The sequence below is a fragment of the Oncorhynchus masou genome, chromosome 6, assembly GCF_036934945.1.
Source record: "Oncorhynchus masou masou isolate Uvic2021 chromosome 6, UVic_Omas_1.1, whole genome shotgun sequence".
Lineage (NCBI taxonomy): Eukaryota > Metazoa > Chordata > Actinopteri > Salmoniformes > Salmonidae > Oncorhynchus > Oncorhynchus masou.
Window position 1 is genome coordinate 66,829,937 of NC_088217.1, and position 16,200 is coordinate 66,846,136.

At 44.5% G+C, this 16,200-nt stretch overlaps 1 protein-coding gene across 2 annotated transcripts in view; it reads left to right on the forward strand.

Moving 5' to 3' along the window:
• pard3ba (par-3 family cell polarity regulator beta a) overlaps positions 1–8,026 on the forward strand; it is a 174,945-nt gene extending 166,919 nt beyond the window's left edge. For both annotated transcript variants that reach the window (XM_064969419.1, XM_064969420.1), the window contains one exon: positions 4,899–8,026. In XM_064969419.1, the coding sequence (XP_064825491.1) occupies positions 4,899–5,247 (349 nt within the window). In that variant the 3' untranslated portion in view covers positions 5,248–8,026. The remainder of the gene's footprint in view (positions 1–4,898) is intronic.
• The last annotated feature ends 8,174 nt before the right edge of the window (positions 8,027–16,200 follow it).

A 16,200-nucleotide genomic window follows, 5' to 3' on the forward strand; every position in this document is an offset into this window, starting at 1 on the left:
TTTTCCCTAGACTGGGGTTTTGGTGCTGGGGGGGACAGGGAGGGAGAGGGAGAGAGAGGGAGGGGTAAAGCACACACACACACACTATCCCATATGGAGCACATTAAGGTCATTACTGTTCTGAAGCACTGGGTCATGGGCTCCACGGCTCAGCCCCAGGTTAGCCAATCAGAACGGCCCATGACCCGTAGGTGATTGGATTAGACTGCTGATCTGGGGTTGTGTGCGTGAACGGTGGTCGCTGGGCTGATAATTGTGTGATTTAATGTGTAGCCGGTGGCCAGTGCTTCAGATAGAGGACTGATATTACCCTCATGAATGAGGGTGTGTGTGTGTGTGTGTGTGTGTGTGTGTGTGTGTGTGTGTGTGGTCTGAATGGCACATATAACTACAGAACTACTGCAATAATGTAAATGTCTTCACAAAGTGCAAGGTTACGCAATAAACCTAGAAGGGTTGTCTGTGTGTTCTCCTAAACACCTGAGGACCAATCTGACCACACAAACACACTGCCCCTGACTTTAACCTTCCCCGGTCTCAGCTCAGTCGATTTGTTCCACGGCACGTACACCTACAGTGTCTTCTGACCCACTGATCCGTGGTCCCTTGCCTCCTAATGATCCGTGATTGGAGCTGTGTGTGGGTGTGCGCGTTTTCTCCCTTGTGAGCACACGGCTGAGCTCCCCGACAGACGGCCACGTCAGCACTGTACGTCACTTAAACAGGTGCATGCTGGGCAAATGTTTGATCAGCACAGGAGCGTTGGTCTCTCACTCTCCGCCTCCCTTACTTCTCGTTTCAATCCAGATCATTTCAATTCATTGACCTTTATCGGCACGCCCAGTCACTGTAGGTTTCTCAGAGACCCAAGAGACGAGTTGAACGGTCGACTCTCCATCCCGTCTTCCTCGTTCACGGCGCTCCTTGACACGGGATCTGGCTCTGTATGTGTCAAGCGTCTCAGAGTCGGAGTGCCTTATGATCACAGCGACAACAATCACATGGACAAGGGGTGAACTGATTCTAGATCAGCACTCCTACTGTGAGAAACCTTGAATACGGGTCCTGATCAGTTCTTCAAGTCCCTGCGGAACCTGTTTAGAAGGGATTTGACATTTTTGTTTGGGGTCGCAGAGTCATTGCTCCCTTTTTGCGGCAGTGTGTTTCCGTTTCGGTCCGGAGTAAATGCACTCTTTCCCCCGCTAACTCTGTTTTCGATGAAACCGAGGGGCCCGTAATGAAATCAGTGGGGGGGTTTTTTGGAAATGAAACCGGTTTAGCCGTTAGGCTTTCATAAAGGCACCGCGTCAGTGGGCCCTGGTTGCCTGGAGAGACTCCGCTCTTTCGGTCTCCGACAGTCACCGAGGCATGCACAAGCTGCGTTGGAAAACGAAATCATGGCTTTATAAATAAGACAAAGGATAAACACTTTGAGTGAGTGAGTCATCGACTGCCGACCAATGAAGTCACCAAACAGACGGAAAGATCTAGTCAAGGCTGACCATATGTTTTAGCTCTGAACCAATTGAAGTACCAGTAGTTAAATCTGGAACGTTTCTTTTTTACCACTTAGTAATTGGCCACCAGGATATCTGATAGAATTGTTGATGCTATTCAGTCTCATTTCAGTCCGTGTTACTCCTGTGTAAAGGTCTCAGTGGTATGCAGTGCTGCAAAGTGTAATCCACGCTGTCCTCACTATAGAGTAGACAGAGCGATGGCAAACAACAGAGACATTTTGTGCGTGGCTGTGTGCTCGCTTGTCTGTGTGAAAGCCCTCTCCCCAATGTTTATCTCGACTGGTTTGATAAACATTAACCTCTCTCTATATAGCAGCCTAATGGTTTTTGTTAAAGGGATAGTTTGGGATTTTGGCAATGAATACCTTTTATCTCCTTATCCGGAGTCTGATGAACTCGTGGATACCATGTGTATGTCTCTGTGTCCAGTACGAAGGAAGTTAGAGGTAGTTGTTGCGACTCGCGCAGTGAATGGAAATCTATGGGTGTCTAGTTCTGGGGAAGTAGATAAAATGCCACGTTGCCAAATATCCCTTTAATGTGAAACCAGCCTGGTCTGGCCTCTGTCTCGAGCACTCAGCCTGCCATGTGTGTGTCTATCCCTCCGTCTGTCCGTTAGTTTGGAAAGTCCATAGCACAAACTGAAACACTCGCACGCATACACACACATTTATGCAGATTGTCAGTAAGTGCTATGGACCCTCCAGAGAATGGGTTAGATCCCCTCTAAGCAACCTCTCCGTGGCCTCCATGGCTGCTAGCTACCAGCTGTGTTCCCTCCCACCAATGGAGGTTATTGGGGGTCAGATAAGAACCACAGGGCATAATTATCCTTCCGTTTCCTTGGGCAGGTGCAAATAGTCCCTCTCACTTACCAGGGCCAAATTCCTCCTTGTCGTAAGGTGGAAACTATGCCCAAATGTCATTGCACACACACACGCACACAAAACACGCCACATAGAGAAACACAGACCACATAAACACACACCCCAGCACACACACACACACACACCATCTCCCCATTTTCAGGCCACATCTCAAGGGCTGTTTGCATGGTATAGTTTGTGTCCCAAAATGTAAATCGCACCCTATACCCTACATTGTGCACTACTTTTGACTTATGGACCCTGGTCAAACGTAGTGTGCTATATAGCGAATTGGGTGCCATTTGGGATGCAGATATAGAGTGTTGACAGTTGAGAGGTGTGAGTCAGATTCATTACATGACATGTTATTGGTTGCGTTCACTTGGCCCATGTGGATAGGATCACACCTCCCTCTGTCAGGTTGTATTAAATGACCAAAGGTATGTGGACACCTGCTCGTCGAACATCTCATTCCAAAATCATGGAGTTGGTCCCCCCTTTGCCGCTATAACAGCCTCCACTCTTCTGGGAAGACTTTCTACTACATTTTGGAACATTGCTGCTTCCATTCAGCCACAAGAGCATGATGTTGGGCTGCTCCTATTCAGCCACAAGAGCATGATGTTGGGTGATTAGACCTGGCTCGCAGTCGGCGTTCCAATTCATCCCAAAAGTGTTCGATGGGGTTGAGGTCAAGGGCTCTGTGCAGGCCAGTCAAGTTCTTCCACACTGATCTCGACAAACCATTTCTGTATGCACCTCGCTTTATGCATGGGGGAATTGTCATGCTGAAACAGGAAAGGGATTTCCCAAAACTGTTGCCACAAAGTTGGAAACCCAGAATAATCTAGAATGTTGTTGTATGCTGTAGCGTTAGGATTTCCCTTCACTGGAACTAAGGGGTCTAGCCCAAACCATTATTCCTCCTCCACCAAACTTAACAGTTGCATTCAGGCAGGTAGTGTTCTCTTGGTGAAGCGTGATTTATCACTCCAGAGAACCCGTTTCCACTGCTCGAGAGTCAAATGGCAGTGAGCTTTACACCACTCCAGCTGACGCTTGGCATTGCGCATGGTGATCTTCGGCTTGTGTGCAGCTGCTCGGACATGGAAACCATGAGCTCTTCAGTAAGGCCATTCTATTGCCAATGTTTGTCCATGGAGATTGCATGACTGTGTGCTCGATGTTATACACCTGTCAGCAACGGGTTTGGCTGAAATAGCCAAATTCACTCATTTGAAGGGGTGTCCACATACTTTTGTCTATATAGTGTATATTACACACCTTACACATACTCACAGACACAAACATGCACACATACACACACATACATTATACTGACATACATTTAGATACATGCGTACATCCACCATCACCTTTACACTCACATACATGTATACATGGAGTTTGAAAGCCCTCCTGTCTATCTCTCCTAGAGTTAGTAAGAGTAGAGCTCTCACTGTCCACTCACAGGCGTGCACAGTGTGGTAGCTCTGCACCTGTTGACTGTGCGTCGTAACAAGCCGTGTATGTGCTTCCCTTGGGAGATCTCTGGTGTGTGGTGCAGTGGACTAGGCATGCCAGATATCAACAACATGTGGTTTATGTAGACTTGACACCCATGTGGTCCCTTCTCATTCAGCACAGGGGCCCCTATGATGTCACTAAGGGTCGAGAGAAGCGACAAGGGGGGAGAGAAGGAGAGCGAGAGATGGAGAGAGATGAAGGCTAGCGTGGGTTTTGAGGGAGGGGAGAGCGCCTGAGCCTTGACCCCAGCTCAAGGGCTCCAAACAGGCTTTCACCTCCACATCCTCCTTCATCTTCCCACTAGTCTAAACATCTTTCCACCAGCTTACACAGGCCAAATCTGCCCCGAAATGACCCTTTCACAGCATCACATCTATTAATCTATCCCTTTATCTGTCTCTCCATCCAGAGATTGAGGGATGGCTGGATTGATGAATAGATAGACATGTTATTGTCCTCAGAGGATGTAGAGCTGGTGGGTGGGATGTGTGTGTGTGTGTGTAATGCAAGTTGGTATCACAAATGCATGTATGAAAATGTACAGGGAATTTACCAGTGCAGTTACTCCTCTACTATCACCTCTATCTGACCTGGGAGAAGACCTAGTTTTGGGCTTTGGTCCTGGTTGTTGGCTGTGTGTGTAACTTAGCCCAGGCAGAGCGTGAGCAGGGAAAAATGTGAATGGGGCTGTGAAAGGTGATCCATCCTGCCTCTGTGAGTCGCCCTGCGTGTCTCCTTACCCCAGGAGCTTAGCCCCCTAATCACCCCACAGTCACTGGGAGGGAATCGGAGACACCCAGCTGCCTGCAGCCTCCTTACTGCGCTCCCCCCCCCTGGGTCACACACTCATACACTCAATCAGATATGTGCATTTACACACAAGTGTATGCACACACACAAGTTGACTGAAAACACATTTTTAGGGAACAAAGGGTCTACACTCTCTAATGTTTCTGTCCTCTGTATGTGGGTGATTGTGTTGCAGGAGAACGGATCCGAATGACTACCCCACCCAGTCTAGGACAGCACCCGGTTACCCCGGCCGCGACAACTACTACCCCCCTAGAGAGGCCCAGCCCCACCCCTCCAGCCTGCCCCGGGTCACCTCGCCCGCTGGGCCACCGCAGGTGGACCCCAGGTACTACCAATCCTCGCCCCACCGGGCTGCCCAGCGCCAGGATGTGCCCCCCACACCAGGCACCCGCGCCCCCCGCTATGAGACAGTGGGCAGGGGCGGTTACCGTGACGCCAGCCCCGAGCGCCACGGCGACGGCTACAGGGACGGCAGGCAGCCGGACCCACGCCAGAAGAACTCTATGATCGGAGCGGTGTAGGTGTGATAGCTAGATGGACTCAGACTGGGGTTGAAGAATTCTGGTAACTTCCCCAAAATTCCAGATTTCCCAGAAATCCCAGTATGGAAGATACCCATGTTTCTGCCTTATTTGATTTGATTTGATTTCTTCTTGATTCCCTGGATCTTCCTACCTGGGATTTCTGGAAAACCTGGGAATTTTGGAAAGATTACTGACTACTCCAACCCTAAATCAGACGCACTCGTTGCTTCCCTACAGCCCCCCTGTCTGAAAACATACCCCCTACCTCGTTTGGTGTCTCCGGATCTGAACGAATCAGACTGGTGTAAGTAATAAGGCTCCCAACTAGACGCCCAATGGGCTTGAGCCATACTGCTTACACCTATCCAGGTCTTTGAGATCTACAAACATCAAAGCAGTAGGGAGGGCTTGCATCCCAAATGGCACTCTGTTCCCTATCTAGTGCACTTCTTTTGACCAGGTCAAAAGTAGTGCACTATGTAGGGAATAGGGTGCCATTTGGAAGGGGTAGTTTTATGGACCAGACCATCATCGGAACACCACTCCTCTCAGCTGCTGACATGTTTTAGAAGCAGTGAAGGTCTGTGTGCGTACTTTATGTATAGAGGTATGTTTAGAAATGTCTCTTTATGCGTGTGTGGGGGTGTAAATAATGACTTTAGATTCACAGGGGTCCAGAATGACTGGAGGTTGACATAATGTACAGATTGGAAAGAGACTTTTAATTGAATACCAGCCGAGCTCCTGCGGGGTTGCTGGCTTGCACAAACTTAAAGACCCCCCCTCCTCCCCCCCTCCTTCCGGAACAACAGTGAGAGGCCAGGGATGGTAAAATTAGGGTTTCGAGATAACGGAAGACAAAATGAAGACTGGACAAGAAGTTGACACTGGACAGGAAGTTGTTCCTAAGAAACAAGGTCGGAGGAACAGGAAGTGAGGAACAGGAAATGAAGTCCACATCGAAGCATCTTTTCCCTCCTGCCGTGTCCCTTCCATCTGCCTTTTAGATGTGGGTGTTTTTTGCATTTGTTTTGATTTGGTTGTGACCTTTTTGCTAAAAATCCTTCCATTAACTGTTTGCCTGTAACAAAATTCTGCTGCCCATAATGTATTTTTTTTTAAAGTAAAGTATAATGTGTGTGGTGTTTATGATTTAAAATGGCTATGTCAAATTTGGGTTATGTAATCATAAAGACACTGTTGAACAAATGAAATGTTCTGTGTTGACCTAACTATATTCATCACCACACCTGTCCCGAATGGCGTCCTATTCCCTATATTCTGCACTTTTGAGCAGAACCCGTATGGGCTATGTCCATAGCCTTATGAGGCCTGGTCAAAAGTAGTGCACTAAATAGGGAATACGGTGCCATTTGGGACACAGCCACAGTCTCCAGTGATGAAGGCCTAGGTAAGACACTTAAACATGTCACTCATATGCACCGGGATGATCCTTTCTCTCCAGTGATATCATTTCCCTTGTGTGATGTTCAAGAATCACAACGCTGACCGCTGATCATGTCATATAGTACGTTAATGATGATACAGTTTAATCTTTGTTTGTAAACAGATGTTTTTATATTATGCGATGCATTAAATATACATTGTAAAAGATCGTATACAGTATGCAAAGATGAATCCATTTATTGGTCACCAATTTAGCCGTTTCATTTTACAGGATGATGACATTGCGAAGTTATGCCAATGATCCCGATTATCAATCGCCAATATGACGACTCATCTCGCCCAAATGATTCATTAAGATTTTCAACCCAGTTTAGCCTTCCCATTGGAGATAAATTAGCCCCCTACGATAACAGAGAGGCCCATCTGCGTCCCAAATGGCACCCTATTCTCTACATAGTGCCATGCTTTTGACTAGGGCCCATTGGACCAGCTCATAGGGCTCTGTCAAAAGTATTCCACTATTTAGGGAATAGGGTGCCATTTGGGATGTAGACCCAGTCTTACTTCTGATAAAGACTGAATCACCCTCAACAATTAAGACTGAGGAGATCTCTGTGCTGAAGTGATTACCTCCCAAATTGCTCCCACAGAAATGGGAGATCTGGCTGATTGGTGGAATTAGAGGTTGAAATTAGGATAATTAGAATCTGTTGAGGGCTCATTTTATCAGTTAGTGTTTAATTACTGCCGAGGCCAGTCAGTGTGTTTCAGACTTCATCCCAAATGGCACCCTATTTCCTACATAGTGCATTGCTTTTGACCAGGGCCAATAGGGCATATTGGGGACGATTCTGACCTAAGTTAAGCATGCGTAAATGGAACGTAATTCCCTTTAATGCACTCTCTGCATAATCTGACCTTGAATTTATGCATGATAATAGAATGCTGTTCACCCGCTATTCGTTTTGGGTGGTATCTAAGAAATAAAGGTGTGTTTGAGGTTTCTACAGCTGATATTCTGACCTTGACTTAATGCCACGGCCTTTACGCACAAGGAAACCATGAATAACATATGTATTGTGGCTCATTTTCCTCAGTGTATTAGGCTATAAATAGCTATGCAGTTATTCAAACGTTTTATTGTGTGCCCTCATAATTTGTGTGGATGAAATTTGGAATACCAAGCTATAGGTTTGTAGGGCTGAACCTGCCGAGGTAATGTATGCACTTTAAAATGTTTTGATTATATACCCAAGATTTTTTCAGTTTTATTTTACAATTTGTATCATGTTAAATATTAGCCACTATAGGGAGTCATTGTCAATAATACCCACAGACATTTATACACTGAATAAAAATATAAATGCAACATGTAAATTGTTGGTCCCATGTTTTGAGCTGAAATAAAAGATTCCATAAATGTTCCATTCTCACAAAAAGCTTATTTCTCAAATTTCGTGCAAAAAATTTGTTTTCATCCCTTTTAGTTAGAAAATCTCCTTTGCCAAGATAATCCATCCACTTGACAGGGGTGGCATATCAAGAACCAGATTAAACAACGTGATCATTACGCATGTGCACCTTGTGTTGGGGACAATAAAAGGTCACTCTAAAATCTGCAGATGTGTCACACAACGCAATGCCACAGATGTTTAAAGTTTCAAAAGAGCGTACAATTGGCATGCTGACTGCAGGGATGTCCACCAGAGCTGTTGCCAGATTATTTAATGTTCATTTCTCTACCATAAGCTGCCTCCCAAAATTGTTTTGGAGAATTTGGCAGTATGTCCAACCGGCCTCACAACTGCAGACCACATGTATGACGTTGTGTGGGCAAGTAGTTTGCTGATGTCAACGTTGTAAACAGTGTGCCCCATGGTAGAGGTGGGGTTATGGTATGTGCAGGCATAAGCTACGGACAACGAAAACAATTGCATTTTATCGATGGCGATTTGAATGCACAGAGATACCATGACAAGATCCTGAGGCCCATTGTCGTGCCATTTATCCGCCGCCATCACCTCATGTTTCACCATGATAATGCACGGCCCCATCTGTACACAATTCCTGGAAGCTGAAAATGTCCCAGTTCTTCCATGGCCTGCATACTCACCAGACATGCAGCAACGTGTATGATGGCGTGTTCCAGTTCCCGCTAATATCCAGCAACTTAGCACAGCCATTGAAGAGGAGTGGGACAACATTCCACAGGCCACAATCAACAGCCTGATCAGCTCTATGCAAAGGCCATGTGTCACGCTGTATGAGGCAAATTTTCTGATCCACGCCTCTACTTTTTTTTGAAGGTATCTATGACCAACAGATGCATATCTGTATTCCCAGTCATGTTCCTTATATAAACTGTGACTCAGTAAAATCTTTGAAATTGTTGTTTATTTTTGTTCACCGTAACAATGACTTTGGTGTTAGTTTTCTTAAAATTGTAGCTTACATTTTGCATCCTTCCATTCCGTTTACCCTTCTTTCCCATGTCATGTCTGTGGAGTTGTTCCTGGGAGTCGCGATCAGTAGTCGATCGTGTTACACTAAAGTTGTGCAATAATTTGGGACATGTAGCCTATTTGAATCGTTATGGAACCACACGTAGAAGGTTAAACCTGGAGCACGGTTCACTGGACCGTTTTCATACAGTTAAATGATTAGTGAAGATTAGGGTATATTTATAGGACTATTGATCAACCCTTATTGTACACTTTTCCCCCTCCCCCCACCTTCCTATAACTCATGGATTGAACTTGAATATTGCTACTTTCAGGATGAATCAAACCACTGTAATTCTAATTCCTCAATCTATTTTGTGCGTAAAGCCTCTCCAAACCTTATGATTCATTCATACTTTCCTAACCCTCACCTAAAATGTGCATAAATAAGGGAACCACACCTTCATAGGCTGTTACGCACCTGCATAAGGTAAGTCTAAATGCCAACTACTGTGAAGTGTGTTGAAAAGGCATACATTTCCTAAGTCTGAATCGGGCCCATATGGAAAAGGGTGTCATTTGGGATGTATCCTTAAACTTAAACTTCCACAGACTATGGTGAAACACCTTGACACCCTTCACTCTACCTGGGTCTTGTTTATGAGTATACACCGTATCAAAACTTTTTTGCAACAAAAAAGTAAATGTACATTTTGTCCAGGTAGCCGCCTTCCAGTTTCAATTTGTTTTCTTCTGTTTGATGCCTCGTCAATACAACCCAGACTGGGTTGAAACACCCTGACCCATTTACCTTACATGGGTTGTGTTCATTAGTGTTGTGTTCAAAATGTTCTGCAAAGTAAAATGTGAATGAGCTTTCTTATTGGACAAGACCAGGTAGTCCATTCGTGTTTCAGGCCATTTTTCTGCATTTGGTGCCTAATGAACACGATTCTGACAAAAAAGAGATTATCCAGACGTGATATTATGTATTTGTAATGCGTGGAATCTATGCATGTTTTTGTCTCTAATCTTTAGGATATACCATATAGGATACAGAGAACCTCAAAGATATTGTGGTAAGCATCAATTTAAGAGGAACTACATACAAACTTAAATATTGCTGCCAGTCCTCACTCTATGCATTAACTATAGATTTGAGTGTCTGCCCCATTTACGCTCCTTCTACTTCTGAGAGCCAGGACTGTCTGTCAGTTTGTGTGAGTGCGTTGTCTGTGTCAGTGTCTGTCTGTAAGAGTGTGGGTCTGTATCAACGTGTGTGTGTCTCACTCCCACTCAAGCACGGTCACGGAAGGACACAATAAATCCACTATCACGCTGCATGACAAATCCACTGTCACACCCCATTATATGGAGTCGGCCACGTTCAAGGGTCACGGTCCCTCATTTGGTGCCTCAGACATCGTTTCATGCTTTGTTGGGTTTGTTTCTCATCTTCATGTCAAGGTCTTATCATTTCCCCACTTTGAGACAAAAGTCGTCTCGCTCTAATAAAAGGTCTATCTGCTGAGTCACAATTCGACTCTTCCCCTGACAGTTCTGAATACCTGGCCTTTGTCTTTTTGATATCCTAGAAATTCAGCTAATTTCTTTGCTTTTTTTTCTCTTCTACTTCTTATTTGTCAGTCGTGAATGTCTGGTCTTTGTCTTTTTTGATCGCCTCAATTTGACAAAAGTTTGACCTTTTTATAATATATTTGTTTACTGGTTTTCTTTTTCGGGGATATGTCGAAGGGACGTTGTGAATTAATTTGAAACCTCAACCTCACATTCTAATGTGAATCGCCCAAAAAACACGTAATCCTAAAAAAAACAAGGCTCAGGGTGCTCTAGTCATTTCTCGAAAGCAGAAAATAGGCAGACACGGTATTCCCTTGATATGTTCCTGAGCTTCCCTATTCCACCAGCGCCTCCGAGCACACCAACATGTGTCAATCAAAGCCCGACTCTGGAGAGAGTGAAGCGGGAAAGAGTTATCACTCCCATGCGGCGGCTAAAACAAATTATAGAGCTGAGCGTTCAGGAGTGTGTAGGAGTCCCGTATGCCCTCGCATTGCCCGAACCGCAATAACAGACCGATGCTCGCTCTCTTTATGACCTCACCCTCTTCATAAAACCACATTCCGATGCATTAAGCCTTATTCCATCGTCCATCACCGCTGTCCCGCATTCATTTCAACCCCTCCTTATCATGACATCATGAGCTCAGTATCGGAGCTAATCAGACTTCACTGCGTAGCCTGAGTGGATTTCCTCATTTCATTATACACTCCATTATAAAGCCAGAGACTCCTGGGCTGGGTCCCAAATGTCACCCTCTACCTATATAGTGCAGCAATTTTGACCCGAGTTCAAAAGTAGTGATCTATGTAGGGAATAGGGTGCCATTTTGGGATGCAAATGGTTTTGGGGTAATATGGGAATAGGAAAGTGAGTGGGCAACGTGGAGTTAAAACGGGGATGTTTTAAGTGGGTGCTTCAACGGAGATGGGAATGACGGGCTGATGAGTTAGTCAGTCGTTGACTGGACCTTCACCTGTCCTCGTACCCATTGGACTAACACAGCAGTCTGCAGAAAGCGCTGTGGCTGTTTCAGCTGGCTCCAGGGGTGAAATTTTCCCTAGATACAGATCTAGGATCAGCTTACCCTCCCCTAATCTAAACCTTAACTGAACTCAAGAACCAACTTCTCTCGTTGAAAATCGCATATGTGACATTGATAGTAGTCAGAAACATCTATGAATGCCAAAATTGACATAGTGCAAGTAGGATCTGACCCTTTTTTTCAATTATCGCCTAAAATGACATACCAAAATCAAACTGCCTTTTGCTCAGGACCTGAAGCAAGGATGTGCGTATTCTTCATACAATTTGAAATGAAACACTTTGACGTTTGTGGAAATGTGAAATTAATGTAGGAGAATATAACACATATTAAATCTGGTTAAAAAATAATAATACAAAGAAAAAAACTTTATTTTTTATTTTTTTAAACCATCTTCGAAATTCAAGAGAGACCACCATAATGTATTACTCCAGCCCAGACGCAATTTAGATTTTGGCCACAAGATGGTAGCAGTGTATGTGCAGACTGATCCAATGAACCATTGCATATCTGTTCAAAACGTTGTATCAAGACTGCCCAAATGTACCTAATTGGTTTATTGATACATTTTCAAGTTCATAATTGTGCACTCTCCTCAAACAATAGTGTGGTATTCTTTTACTGTAAACTGGACAGTGCAGTTAGATTAACAAGAATTTAAGCTTTCTGCCCGATCCTGTAGAGGTTAATTTTGGTCGTAAAGTCAGTATCATCCAAACTGAGTTTTGTGAGATTTGTGTAGAAGACTTCATCATGACTTACTTGAGGTTTGGGTTTTGATTTCAACAATGCCACCTACCACGGGATAAACAACTGCGGTGATTGTGGCCTATCCAATCGTACAACAGAACACACAGTGAGACAGACCGCACAGCGGATTGGACTCATATTTTTTCACTTGAGAAATACTGCACCAAACACATTAGCTACAGTTGAAATCGGAAGTTTACATACACCTTAGCCAAATACATTTAAAGTCAGTTTTTCACAATTCCTGACATTCAATCCTAGTAAAGATTCCCTGTCTTAGATCAGTTAGGGTCACCACTTCATTTTAAGAATGTGAAATGTCAGAATAATAGCAGAGAGAATGATTTATTTCATCACATTCCCACTGGGTCAGAAGTTTGCATACACTCAATTAGTATTTGGTAGCATTGCCTTTAAATTGTTTAACTTGGGTCAAATGTTTCAGGTAGCCTTCCACAAGCTTCCCACAATAAGTTGGGTGAATTTTGGCCCATTCCTCCTGACAGAGCTAGTGTAACTGAGTCAGGTTTTGTCGGCCTGCTTGCTCACACACGCTTTTTCAGTTCTGCCCACACAATTTCCATAGGATTGAGGTCAGGGCTTAGTGATGGCCACTCCAATACCTTGACTTTGTTGTCCTTATGCCACTTTGCCACAACTTTGGAAGTATGCTTGGGGTCATTGTCCATTTGGAAGACCCATTTGCGACCAAGCTTTAACTTCCTGACTGATGTCTTGAGATATTTATTCAATATGTCCACATCATTTTCCTTCCTCATGATGCCATCTATTTTGTGAAGTGCACCACACCCTCCTGCAGCAAAGTACCCCCACAACATGATGCTGCCACCCCCGTGCTTCATGGTTGGGATGGTGTTCTTCAGCTTGCAAGCATCCCCCAAACAGTTTTATTTTTGTTTCATCCGACCAGAGGACATTTCTCCAAAAAAGATGATCTTTGTCCCCATGTAAAGTTGCAAACCGTAGTCTGGCTTTTTTATGACAGTTTTGGAGCAGTGGTTCTACCTTGCTGAGCGGCCTTTCAGGTTATGTCGATATAGGACTTGTTTTAGTATGGATATAAATACTTTTGTACCTGTTTCCTCCAGCATCTTCACAAGGTCCTTTGCTGCTGTTCTGGGATTGATTTGATTTCATCTCTACGAGACAGAACGCGTCTCCTTTCTGAGCAGTATGATGGCTGCGTGGTCCCATGGTGTTTATACTTGCATACTATTGTTTATACAGATGAACGTAGTACCTTCAGGTGTTTGGAAATTGCTCCCAAGGATGAACCAGACTTGTGAAGGTCTACAATTCTTTTTTCAGAGGTCTTGGCTGATTTTATTTTGATCTACCCATGATGTCTAGCAAAAAGGCACTGAGTTTGAAGGTAGGCCTTGAAATACATTCACAGGTACACATCCAATTGATTCAAATTATGTCAATTAGCTTTTCAAAAGCTACGAAAGCCATGACATTATTTTCTGGACTTTTCCAAGCTGTATAAAGGCACAGTCAACTTAGTGTACGTAAACTTCTGATCCACTGAAATTGTGATACTTTGAAATAATCTGTAAACTATTGTTGGAAAAATTACTTGTGTCGTGCACACAGTAGATGTCCTAACTGACTTGCCAAACTATAGTTTGTTAACAAGAAATTTGTGGAGTGGTTGAAAAACGAGTTTTAATGACTCCAACCTAAGTGTGTGTAAACCTCTGACTTCAAATGTAGATGTAAAATTGTGCTACTGAAATCCCCACTGCAAAAATGTCACTTTATTAGAGATTTCTTCAGATTTCTGCTTTCAGTCGCTCTTTAATCATTAGTGGGCGAAAGCATAACTGACCTAAGATCAAGGGCAACATTGTCCAATTCAGTTTTTTGTTTCTAACTGGTAGTTATTTGCACTCACCTGGTGTCCCCGGTCTGATTCGGTCCTTGATCAGAAGGAGAGGATGCAAATGAGTGTTTTGGCCGTTCAGGACCGACATTGAACAGCCCTGGTCGAGGGGCAATTTCACCCAGTTTCAGACTTATATATTTATTTGACTGACTTATTTGTGAAATTTTTCCTTTGAATCAGACTTAGTACATGGTATACGTGTGCAATACTGTGCTGTGTCTATTCCTTCTTGTATAGTAACCTGGTGTAAATTTGTGCCACATTTTACCATGAAAGCACTGGCTACTTCCCCTACTTTCAGTCAGTCACACAGGAGAACCAACCACCATCTTTTTCAACCGACCGTCGTCATAGCAATGCAGTGGCTCCTGGCACAGCATGCCTCACTGTGGGGGCAGGGGGCCAATGACATTGCCGTGGCAACACCGAGATGGGTTCCACATGCCACGGTTAGAGAATGAACATGCTAGTCTGTTTGTTATTAGTTATTAGCTCAGGTGTTAGCATGTGGCTAACATAACCTCTACAAGTTTACACTTTGACTCAGTGATATATCAAACTAATCAAATAACGTTTGCGGTTTCCGTCTGGTTTTTTGGTATTTTACTCCGAGTGTTACAACATTCACAACATCACTTTCAGGACTTTCCTCTTAACAGTTATAAATAGCAGAGTTATCTGGAGGGAAAATACACAATTTAAATACATGGGAACTAAAAGATGGGCTGTGTCCCAAATGGCACACTATTCCTTATTTAGTGCACTACTTTTGACCTGTGCCCAAACACATGAGCAATGGTGATGTGTGTTGAATCTCAACAAATGGATTCCAAGGCTTGGGAGCCCATCCATCTGCCTTTCAGCACCAGGCAGGATCCAGGTGACACGTTTCCGTTAGGTACAGATCTAGGATCAGCTACCCCTCCCTTTTTTTCTTTTCTTTTTTTTTACCCCCTTTTTCTCCCCAATTTCGTGGTGTCCAATTGTTGTAGTAGCTACTATCTTGTCTCATCGCTACAACTCCCGTACGGGCTCAGGAGAGACGAAGGTTGAAAATCATGCGTCCTCCCATACACAACCCAACCAGCCGCACTGCTTCTTAGCACAGTGCAACATCCAACCCGGATGCCAGCCGCACCAATGTGCCGGAGGAGACAAGGACATTTTTACACTAGGCCAATTGTACATTGCCCCACGGACCTCCCGGTCACGGCCGGTTACGACAGAGCCTGGGCGCCAACCCAGAGTCTCTGATGGAACAGCTGGCGCTGCAGTACAGCGCCCTTAACCACTGCGTCACCCGGGAGGCCCAGCTACCCCTCCCTTAATCCTAACATTAACCATTAGTCTGGAAAATGCAAATCTGACCCATGATCAGCATCTATGGTAAACTGCGCTGAAGGAATGTAAGCATAAAAGGCATTTTTTTATGCATCTTAATTTAACTCGGCAGTCAGTTAAGAACAAATTCTTATTTACAATGACGGCCTACCGGGGAACAGTGGTTAACTGCCTTGTTCAGAGGCAGAACAACAGATTCGATCCAGCAACCTTTTGGTTACTAACCACTAGGCTACCTGCCGCCTCAAGGAGATGCTTGAGTTGTGCCTGATCCAATCTCATACATTAGCATTCACACACCCACATAGAGACACACACACACACACACACACACACACACACACACACACACACACTGACAAATAGCCTACACACATACACTGCACTGTGTTCCATGTGAGTGACCGAGACTCCGCTGACAGCTTGGCACAAGGCGTGAAATTGGCGCCCTTTCCAGAAAAATGCCAGATGTTTTT